The 12,101-nt window shown below is 43.1% G+C and overlaps 1 protein-coding gene across 1 annotated transcript; it reads right to left on the reverse strand.

The window, feature by feature from the left end:
* Nucleotides 1-412: 412 nt before the first annotated feature.
* PPP1R14D (protein phosphatase 1 regulatory inhibitor subunit 14D) lies at nt 413-12,101 on the reverse strand. Its single transcript, XM_006128683.4, has 4 exons — nt 11,854-12,101; nt 6,848-6,943; nt 3,627-3,659; nt 413-1,049 (listed from the first exon to the last, which is right to left on the reverse strand). Exons 1-4 carry the CDS (start codon nt 12,040-12,042, stop codon nt 987-989), a joined length of 381 nt encoding a protein of 126 aa, XP_006128745.2. The 5' UTR covers nt 12,043-12,101; the 3' UTR covers nt 413-986.

Here is a 12,101-nt window from a genome sequence, read left to right on the forward strand (position 1 = left end):
GCTAGCAGACATGGTATGGAGGCATACAGCTTCTCCTACATCCCCTTTGGGTTGCTCAGTCTCTCCCTCCCTCCCTGGGAATGACTCCAAGATAGCCCAATGAAAAGATCACTGAGTCAGCAGTTGATGGGCTTTTAATTAGATTTTTCTTCTCTTGCTGCATTTCCTCTGAATGCAGAACAACCCCCTTCCCTCCCCACCCGTTGTCACAAGCAGGTCTGGATTTCTATGCATTTTACTGTACAAAGTGAGCATCTTTCAAATGCCCTTACTCGGGCAGCTATGATTAAAAAAATCCCTTGCAGATCCTCATATTCTTTTCAGAGGTGCTGCTAGCTCATGAAAAGTGCCATGCACCATAACAATTAATTAACCTGAGGGTCATGCACTAAGACAGACAGAAAAGCTCCAGGGAGGGTATTTTCTGCCTCATTTTCCACCTGGGAGAGATGATTAATTTTTTTGTGAGCAGAAAAATTTGTCCATGTGCTGGCCTAGAGCCAGGATGGAGGCCTGTGCTTGGAGTCACAAATAGGCAGGAGCTGGAAGTAACAACTCTGTGTCCCTGGTGAAGGGTGGATAATAGCCACTGCCTTCTTTCTCCCATCAGACACTGGGCAGCAGGCACAGCCCTAAGGCTCTCCAAAGGGAGCTACATCCAATGCTCCTGCAGCCAGAAAAGAGGTTCCTTCAAAAAAAATTGAGAAAAAGAAGGGGATTTGTACTGGGTTCTCCCCCAGAGCAATAGCTCTTTAAATATCAGCAAGATACAGTGCACCCCTGTGAACATACATATGGAATGGGGATGGAGGCAGCACTTTGTCTCTGGTGATGCTGAAAATATCTAAGATGGCTCTCAGGCCATTGAGTCCTAGAAAAACTGTAAAATTATCTTCCTGCATGAATCTGATTCTCTTAGCTGAGGAGATGTCTGCTTCCACGTGAGTGATACCGGGGAAGGAAGGTGTTTCTCCGGGGAAGGAGGATCATTTCTTTTGTGGGATTTTCCTGAGGCCTTGCAGTCGGATGAGCAATTCTGTAATGAAGTCCTGGAATGAGAGTCAGTCAAAAGAAGGCTTTAATGCTAATTGCACTCAGCTGCAGCTCCAAGAATAACATGCCTTCTGCATTTCTCCTTATTGCCCTTCAGAGCAGAGGTATAGATCAGGTCTCATCATTTTGTTTGGAAAGGAGCAGGTGAGATTTTGTCAGCGTGGTTGGGAAGTAGAGCAGAGAAGATGCTCAATTTTTTTCTTCATGCCCCAGTGTCTCCTAGCTCTTGTCAGGTAAGTCACACATACTTGTCTCTCTTCCCCTGGCAGGTCACCTCACCTCTCCATGGAGCCTATTTGTTCCACCATTAGATGACTTTAGGATACAGCTATAGCTTCAGGGCCTATTGGTTCTGTACTAACTCCTCTACAACCTCCTCTCAGTGTCTCAGTCAAAATGTGCTTGCTGCTGCTTCTTCACTGAAATGGCCATACTACCATGTAGAGCCTTACAGAGCATCCCATGCTGACTCACTCCAGTAGGAAAAAGTAAGTGTGTATGTGGGTGGGGGGGAGGGAAGGGGCGAGAGTAGACTTTCTCTCAAAACTGAGGCATTTGGCTACTGTGGGTGGCAACAACGGTAAAGAGCATAAATCCCACCTTCATAATAACCAAAATGGATCAGTATCTAATCCCCTATATAACTGGTCTCTGTAAAGTCACTGCAAACTGCAGAAACCACTGTGTGCACTAAACAGATAAGTCTTCTGCTTAAATCAGGCAGGTGTATTGCAGGCCTGACTCCACAAATCTGAGCTTAATCTACCACTGCATGTTCCCAGGGAATTTGCAGAACTATATCTTAAGGTTAGACTCACAAGGGGAGACTTAGGCATTGCTCAGAAGTGCAACATCCAACTTTTAGATGACCTGCTGCCTACTAGAATTCACTACCTTGAGTTAGGTGCCCAGGCTCACTAGGCATTGTTTGAATGTGGTATCCAAAAGAGGGATGCAGAGAGAGGCCAGCATACTGCGTTACTAACCAATGGTCGATAGAATGATCTCACACTCTCTCTGGCCCAATGACATTAACTATGTCCTACACCGTGGAACAGCTTCAATGGGAGAGACAAAGAACCCCACCCTGGAACACCCCTCAGTTCAAGGTCAGTGGACTCTGAGCTTGCCTCTGAGGTGGCACGGGGGTTACGACTGCAACTGCCCCAGGGCCTGGGGATACAAAAGGATTTGGAGCTCCTGGCTGCCACTGCAGCCCTGGGACCTTTAAATTGCTGCTAGAATGCCTCACAGAGTATTCCAGGCTGCACTGAGGGCTGCCTGGGGAGGGCATGCTGTACTCGAGTGGTACTGAGAGCTGTCAGCCCTACTGGTGGACTATCCTGGAAGGTTGAAGACCTGGGTTCAAATTGCTGCTGCAAGTCCCACAGAGGGGAATTTGAACTCTAGGCTTCCAGATTGTCAGTGATTATACTAAACACTGAGCTATTGGAAGGGGGTACTAGTGTCACATCCTCCTTCTTGCTGCCTTTTGTGGGGGCTAGGTGTGCTCTGAGCAGGCCTACAGGATCTGGCCTTGCAGGCAAAATAGGCAAAGAAATGCCTAGTTTGCAAAGCCTTTGAGGGTTAGTCATGAATTAGGCATTGAGCAGCCTGGGTTGGGCAGCTTTGTGCATCCCCACAGGCACTAATGCAGGTGTCAGAGTTTGGTGGCAGCTGCATGGTGGTGTTGTGAATGCCAATATTGCTTAAAGTGGCACTTGGGCATCTAAGTCCTTTTGAAGCTTTTAGTCAACCCTTCCCCATGTGAACTCCTGAAATGTAAATGCAATGGACCCATAGTTGCATACTTTATAGACACTGGGATCAGCAGAGGAGATTGAACTCAGGACCTTTAGCACAGGCTCGTGGGCTAAGAAAACGCTAATTTAGTTGTTTGGTGGCTGTCATAATTGCTGGGCTCAGCCACTAAACAGCAACATGATCAGAGGCACTAAGCCAGTGAATGACACAAACTCCTGCTGGTTATCTATGTGGGCACAATTAGCTTGGCCTTTTGCCAGTGATTTGGAGATGGCCTCTCAGAGCCCCGTGCCAGCCTTGATGCTGGGGCAGGCTGCCAAACCAGAGCTAGCATGATTCAGGCTAGGTTTCTGCAGACTCTAATATGACTAGTTTGGTTAAGTCTAATTTCCAGGTGAATCATTCACAAGCTCTATCTTTGAACAGCCATGCCAAGTACTAGACAAGATACCATGGAAATACACTACAGAGGCAAGCAACAATTATGTACTAACGGCATTATGTTGCCTACTTTGTCTCTTCTTGCAGACAGCATTACTACAGGCAATAGGTCTTGAGAAAAGCATAGGAAGCACATCTGAAATCAATCTAATCTGTCACTGCTCTACACTCACTCATATATTGATACTGAGTTTTACAGTGCTGTGAATGAAGTATAAACAAAAGTTCCTGAGAGTCAACAAATGTGGTACCTCAAGCTTCAACTACCTACAGAACGTAGCGGCTATTTAACTAAAAGGAGCCACAGTACAATGGCACAGCAGCATATGATGAGACTGAACACACAGTGATGATGGTGCTTCACTCACCTCAGTAGGTCTGGAACACTCATGAAGGATTTCCTGCAAGTCAAAAATGCATATTAGTTCCTTAGGAGCTTGCCTATTTATTTTTTTTCTTTTTTAAGCTACAAGAAGTGTATGTATGGCTGCCATATTTAGCATGCTATGTGATCCAAAGGTGTTCCAGAGCCTGACAGTGCCACCACATACATCAGGCCACACCGTACATGGGCTCCGTGGTCCATACTCATTGCCGCTGTTCTGCATGGAAAGCTGCAGGAGGTCCCAGGATGCACGGTCACCAAAACTCCACTGTCACAACACAGCAGCCTGCTCTCTTCCTATTCCACAGTACAGGACAGATTTAGCAGCTCTGAGTTTAAATCGTGTTGCCCCCAGAGGATTCCAGAAGCTATCAAAGTGTGTACGTTGTCTGACGTGTACAGAGGCTGCTCCCAGGATGGGTTCTAGTAAGTAATGATACTTTCACTTTGAGACCTACATTTAAAGACAACTGCGTGGCCCTGATCCGAAGACTATTGAAGTCAGCACGAGTCTTTCCATTAACTTCCATGGGCTTTGTATCAAGCCCCACAGGAGCTAAGTATTTAAGTATTACTGTGAAACTTTCAGGAGTTATTTTAGATCATCGTGTTTGGAGGCTTATCTCAGCCTCTAATATTTGCAAAATTGGGCTTCAAAAACCTCATAAGAACAGGCCCTATAATCCTATAAGCTACTTTCAGGCTTCTGGTTGGGCAAGAAATACCTCAACAACAACTATTCTATTTGGTTAATTGGTTGGTTTATTTATTTGCCTTTTTGCATCGGCTGCTAACAGGAACACAGAAGTACAGAGCCTTCAGGGAGAATTAGAACCACTGCATTACAAGCTAACCAACATTTTTCTAACCTCAGAATAGGTTTAGTCCACAATTTGGGTGAAAGTTTGGGTTACTTAATTGATCTGAAGTCGCTCACTTATCCCTAATAAGTCACTGGGGACAGTTAAAATGAATAAGGATTTTTTCAATTCATATATTAAATGGAAGAGCTGTACAGGTCCTAAAATATGACACTTTGACCCTATGCACAATGAGATAGGGCTATGAGAGGCTTGTGAGTGGGCCACATGAGTGGTCCTTCATCATCTCAGTGGGCCACAAGATTGTTGTAACTAAAACAGTCTCACAGGATAGGGTGGTTTTACTAACTATACTTGTGTACCTAAAATTTGCAGGGTGTGCCGACTGAACCATAGCAGCACTTTCACTGGATGCCGAGGGAGTGCACAGCTTTCACAATGTTTTGTGCAATCAGCACGCACCTCACTTCATGTGTCCTTGCTTTAAAAACGCATGTCACTTAGTTTTTTCCTGCCAGTATTACCAATGTGCATGAAAACCAGTGGAATCTGGCAACCCTATGTGTGAGCACCAGTAACCAAAATGTCTCGTGGGCCACGCAAAGTACTCCGATGGGCTGCATGTGGCCCTCAGGCCTCAGGTTGCCCACTACTGGGATAGGGATTTGTTGCTGTCAGCAATAGTTGTTAGTAACTGATCCCTCAAAAGGGTGTGAATGGGACTGTCAAAAGTTGGCTGACCCTTTAAGGCAAGCCCCTTTCAGTCTTGCTTGTTACCTACCACCAGCTAGCCCTAAGCTGATGGTAGTAATAAGCCAGTTTGAGGCTAGTTAGTGACCTCAGCTGTGAAAGGGCTAGGAAAAGATAACACAGAGTGAGAGAACTCAGCTGAGAGGAGAGATTGCAGCAAAGGCAAGACTATCCTGTGGGTGGGAGAACTCACAGGGAGGAGTGGTTGTGCTTTGGCTCTCATGGATAGGAGTCCCAAGAGAAGTCTTAAAATAGGCAAGAAGTCAGGGAAGAAGATCCAAAGGAAGCACAGATTACTCTAGGGCAGGGGTGTCCAAACTTTTTTCAAAGAGGGCCAGATTTGATGAAGTGAACATGCGTGAGGGCCAACCATTTTGCCTGACATTCTTTGAACCATTAAAATTAAATGCAAATTAACTATTTTATGCAAAGTTTATTGCAAACGGCATACTTTTCATTTCGTCACATGGATGACAAATCTAAACAGGTGTTAAATCACTCTGCCTTTCATATCTGAAGGCCAGATGAAAGAAAATCCAGGAAGCTGAAATATATGTCAGGAACATTGTAAAGTACATTACATATTATTGGTAATAAAGGTTGTCTGTCAACTTTTAAGTTCAAAAAATATGAACAGGAACATAACACCAAGTATACATGTTGTATCCAAATATATTTATAACTGATTTAGACCAACTGACATTAACTGAGATTTTACAATGTATTCATCTCAATACATATGGATTCGTTGGGGGCCATAAAAGATAGATATTGCCAAATTACCTGTGGGGCCGTATTAAACCAGAACACGGGCTGCAATTGGCCCGTGGGCCGGACTTTGGACATGCCTGCTCTAGGAGAAGCCCTGAGCCAGATTCTAAAAGGAGCAGGAAGAGCCTAAGGAGAAGTTGCTGGAGCTTCTGCGCAAGGGCAGCAGTGACCAAAAACCTGTTAAAACTGGAACAGAGGAAGAACTCTGCAGGAGCAAGTCAGGCTCCTGTGGGGGAGGGCCTGTGGGAGTGTCAGTAAAAGCACCTTAGCAGAGCCCAAGAGAGACAGAAGAGCTAATAAATCAGCAAAGGAGAAGCTGGAAGAAGTGAGAGGCCTGGAGGCTAAGGGGAGGCTCAGAGGCTGTGTTAAACACAAGGGCTACATCTACACTGCAGGCTTTTTGCTCAAGAACAGCTAAACTTGCCGGGTGTCTACACTATACACATGTTCCCTGATTCTTCCCAGGGTTGGCCTGGGGTAGCAGGGCCCACAAGGTACAGTGGGAAGCTGCTCCCCAGGGGTGGCAGGGGCTCTGCTGTTGGCCAGTGGCTGCTTTCTCGGGTTGGCGCATTTGCTGCCCCTCTGTGATCATGAGTATAACTGTCCCTGCTATCATACCTCTCCCTTTCTGTTTGATATGAAACAATCACATTCCAGACACATCACATTGTCCTGATACAACCAAACCTTCACCTTGCTTTGAGTTATGATCAGAGGAAGCTGCGTACCAAATTGGGTGGTCCTAGCTCTTACCATTTAGGAGGAGATCTTGAACAGACTGACTCACTGATGGAGGACAGACAGATGTACAAATGCTCTAAAATATATAGTAGATAAATAGAACAGACAATCTCTATCTGACCTGTAGTTTTGATTTCTGTTCTTCATTGGAGACTTCTAGAAGATCTTCAATATCAATTTCTGGTTCTAGGGTTGCTGCTTCTGCTTCCTCCTGCAGCTAGAGCAGAAATACGTAGTAAATAAACCTGTCCCATCAAATGAAACACATTCAAGAGAACTTAATGTGGAGAACTGAGTGTGGGGTGAGAGTTGAGGAAGGATTCTAGTTAAAGATGAACCCAAGCAGTAAAGATTGGATTAAGATGTGAAACTTCTTGAAATTTGGGGTATTTAGAACAGGGGTTGTGATTCAGGTTCATCTCTAGCAATACCACATCTCAACTCACAGACCGTGACTTGACACAGGCAACACTTCACAGCTCTTCCAGACCTAGCTGCCAGAGGTGTCAAATAGTTCCACCACGACACCAAACACCTGCCCAGGAAGTATGGTGCTATCATGAGACGACTATATGGAAGGGCCTAATGGAGTTGAAATGGGATGAAACCATCTACAAAATGGAATGAGTAACAATCAGGTCGGAGGAGCTGTGTCCCAAAGGGCCACATCAATATAGAACTCTTTCAGTTCTCATTTGAAAGGCCTAAGCACAAAGCCTGCAGCACTCAGTTTGCCCACAGCAGACACATGACAGTTTGACTTGATCCTCCTAAAATCAGAACCTGTGATCCTAGGGAGCCTGGTTGTTTCAGTCCTGCTGCTTAGACTTCTAAGATATATTAGGGAAGTGAATAATGCTAAGGACAATCAGTGCAATGGAACAAGCTGCCAACGAAGTTGTGGAATTGCCATCAGGAGGAGCCAGCAACACAGGCTCTAGTTAGTTGAAAACACCTTCCAGAAATACAAATCTGCCTTTTGATATCCTTCTTCCTGCTAACCCCTTTGATTACAAGGAAAACAAATCTCTGTGCCCATATTAATGATTTCAGACTCTGATTAGATAATGCAAACTCTTAGGGGACCATAGGTGAGGATGGGACTTTAGTATTGCCTTTATGGCTCTTCTAAAAATACACATTTGTGGACCTAGCAAAGTAAGAGTTGAGAGGGAATCATGCTTTGGTCTCTCACATATGGTACCACCAAGAACTGCCAGTAGGTCACTTGTGATTTTTTTTTAAACAAGTGCTTTAAAAGTTACTAGCTCCTAAACCTCACTCTTTAAAAGAGCAACACTTATTCTATTTCTTATTAGAGTTGCCTCCATTTAATCATCCAGGTTGTGAGCTTCCTTACAGTAGTGTCCCATGACCTCAAACTCCATCACTGAACTCCCTCATAAAAATACTGTCAGTCCCATTTGTCACTCCACTTACTGTAAAAATCCTTATTTTTTTTTCCTCTCTCCCCACCAGAGGTGTTGGCTCTCAGGAGCCCCATTATATCAAATGTCATTGATCTTGTTATATGAGTACAGTGACATCTTGGTGCCACTGCCTGTTCTACATTGCTGTTCCTACTGGGCATGTGCATAGACATGCTCTACATCAGGGGTGTCCAAACTTTTTTCAAAGAGGGCCAGATTTGATGAAGTGAACATGCGTGAGGGCCGACCATTTTGCCTGACATTTTGCCTGACATTTGAACCATTACAATTAAATGCAAATTAACTATTTTATGCAAAGTTTATTGCAAACGGCATACTTTTCATTTCGTCACATGGATGACAAATCTAAACAGGTGTTAAATCACTCTGCCTTTCATATCTGAAGGCCAGATGAAAGAAAATCCAGGAAGCTGAAATATATGTAAGGAACATTGTAAAGTACATTACATATTATTGGTAATAAAGGTTGTCTGTCAACTTTTAAGTTAAAAAAATATGAACAGGAACATAACACCAAGTATACATGTTGTGTCCAAATATATTTATAACTGATTTAGACCAACTGACATTAACTGAGATTTTACAATGTATTCATCTCAATACATATGGATTCGTTGGGGGCCATAAAAGATAGATATTGCCAAATTACCTGTGGGGCCGTATTAAACCGGAACACGGGCTGCAATTGGCCCACGGGCCGGACTTTGGACATGCCTGCTCTACATGGTTCTCATGATGGGACTGTCAATATAAGCCTGGGACTGCTGGTCTTGAACACCAAAGTGACATTGAACAAAGACTTGTGTAAAGCCAAAGAAAGTAAAACCACATAGGGGTGTTTCATTACTATTTCAGACGATAAGATAAAGTCAAAAAGTGTCTAGAGGATCCAGTTTCAATATCTCTTCAAGCCACTGGATCAAGAAGGAACCAATCAGCACATCTCTGGTGAATGGAAACAGAACAGAGTAAGTTCTAGGGATAAATATCAGAAGGCTAACCATGGTAGTCTGAATCTGCATGAACAATGAAAAGTCCTGTGGCACCTTATAGACTAACCGATTTATTGGAGCATAAGCTTTCGTGGGCAAAGACCCACTTAATCAGGTCACAGGACTTCTCGTTGTCAGTTCTAGGGATAGACTTCCTAGGAAGATCAGTACTGGACAAATAGATGCCAAATGGACTAGGCAGCCTTTTTTTCTCTAGGCTGCTGGGTTTGGTCCAGTTCAGGTTGGTAGAGAGCTATGATGACCAAAAATAGTTACCATTTGATGTCTCTTTGTCCTGCTTCAACATCCATCTCACAATTACCACCACATCACCATTCTTGCTGGCAATCTCAGCAAAGAGATCCAAGACAAAAGAGGTCTGGAGGATGAACTAACGTATCACCTCCAGAGACAGTCCCATCCCCTAAAGCCAAGACAGGAACACTGGCAGGGAAGCTGACATTGCTGCTGTACCTATTCTATGGATAAACCAATTTCCTTCACCAGAGCTGTCTATCTGGTACCTTTCATAAACATTACAATAATGTAAAATAGATATTTACTGACTCAGCTGAGGATCCTGAGAATCAAATTTTACTGATGCATGGGTTTAGGCAGTGCATTTAAATATTCTTACATTGAATCTGCTGTTGTGCCTATTAATGTATGATAAAGGAACCAGAGTATGGGATGAATGTCCATTAATATTTTATAAATATGAATGACTATCAAATGGAAATTCATAGAAGGGCCAAAAGGGGATAATTATCATAACCTAGCATAACTTGTGATCATTTTACTAATCTAACAGTCACTTTATTAACTTCAAGAAGATGAAAACCTATCCAGACATTTCTTCTTAGAGATGCCACATGTACTGCAAAACAGAGTGCCTATATATACTCTTTTCTTTCAATTGTCTTTTGTAGATGGTATGAATGCCAGGGGAACTGTCTTCTCATTTCAGATAGTGAATAGTCACCTAATACATTCCAGTGCATATAGAAAAGGAAGTGATCCTACAAATTGTCACAGGGATATTTTCGCATGTCCATTTCCAAATATATATATATTCGGAATCTGAAATTGCAGCAATGCTCAAAAATGGAAGACTGAAATCCAAGAGTTAATCATTTTTTTCCAAACATTCAGAAATGTTTCATTTTGAGTGTGGGATGAAGATGTGCAAATTATTTCATACAAATTGCTAAATCCATCCCCACCTTCTATTGAAGTCAACAGTGGTCTACTGGATAGGGGAATCAGGAGAGCTAGATTATATTCTCATGTCTGCTAGTGACTTGGGGCCTGATTCAGTCATTTCAATGCATTTTGGATCATGGTAAATCCTGTACCTTCCCTACTTTAGTTTCCCTAAATTCAAGTTCTTTGAGATTTACCAACAAAAGTGCCACATAAGCTCAAAATATTGATGGACTCATTGACATCAGCATAATGTTTCAGTATTTGGTGTGTACTGGAAACTTTTGTACAAAGGCAATGACAACCCCCTGGTTTAAGCCCCAAATGTACTCTTGGGGTATATCTATACTATGTTCTTTTTCCGAAAGGAGATATGCAAATTTGGTGCTAATTTGCATATCTTCCAATCGCTTTTTCAAAAGCGTTTTTTCTAAATTGAAAGCAGTTTAGAAGGGTTTTTTCTGAAAGAATCCCCACCCTTTTTCGAAATAACCCTTCTTCCTTAAAAAATGAGGTATACTGGGTTTTTTCGAAAAAGGGGGGTTCTTTTGAAAAACCCGTCTAAACTGTTTTCACTTTAGAAAAAAACGCTTTTGAAAAAGCGATCGGAAGAAGATATGCAAATAGCACTGAATTTACATATCTCTTTTCGAAAGAAGAACGTAGTCTAGATGTACCCGAAGCCAGAAAAATAACATGGCTCCAAGACAGTCCAACATAAAGACCACCCTCAATATGGGTATGCACCTTGCATGCCTGAATCTTTATTTGCCTTTGCAAATTCAGATGGGCAGTAAAAGTTTGAAAGGACTCCCTTGCAGTAATACTGCTGCTAAGGAAAATGTTTGTCATATGGCCTGGGGAGACAACTTTGGAGACCTGTGGAGGGAGGGGGTGGAAATAAAATCTGTACTTACAATGACTGAATCCCCATTTCCCTTTTCTTTCCTTTCTGTAGCTATGTCTAGACTGCATTGTCAATGCCACATCCAAGGAACATATCCACTTTTCCGAAAAATGTTTTTGAAAAAGCAGGTGCACTCTTTCACCATCCCTGTAAAGCTTGTTCTATGAGGCATAAGGGATGTATCAAAAGAGCACTTCTTCTTGAAATTTGGTGTCGTATAGATGCACCAAATTTCGGAAAAGCCTCTTTTGAAAGTAAATCGGAAAAAAATCGGAAAGTAAATCATATCCTTTTATGATTTAACTCTGCAGTCTAGATGCAGCCTGCCTGTAGTTCCCATTATCTCCCTTAACAGACTTGCCATTACCCACAGCTTGATCACTCATACAGCAGTGCCACTTAGAGAGATAGAAAGCTCTAGCATGTGATAAAAAGAAATTTAATAAAGAACAGCATTCCCAGTCGTCACAACATGGGTTGTTATCCCCCAGTAAATTAAAAGTATCCTTTCATAGCCCACAGGGTCTAGACCCACTCCTAACAGAAGAAAGTTTGATCCAGCTTGGTTTGTTACCTGGTAATGGTAAAGCTCCTGCAACTGGGCATCAACCCATTCCTCCAGGTCTAGTCGGCGTTGAAGGTCTTTGCGGTTGTACTTAACTGTTAGCTTGCCCAGTTTCTTGTGGGATGATTCTTCCCCAGACTTCTCTGGACCCTGGAAGGTTACTCGAGACAAATCTCTGGATTTACTAGCCATGGTCATCACCTTTTCACCTGCTCTTCTGTCTTCCCCTTCTACCTCAGAAGCTGTCTTGCTTTGTG

Source organism: Pelodiscus sinensis, chromosome 4 (assembly GCF_049634645.1).
Source record: "Pelodiscus sinensis isolate JC-2024 chromosome 4, ASM4963464v1, whole genome shotgun sequence".
In the NCBI taxonomy this organism is placed as follows: Eukaryota; Metazoa; Chordata; order Testudines; family Trionychidae; genus Pelodiscus; species Pelodiscus sinensis.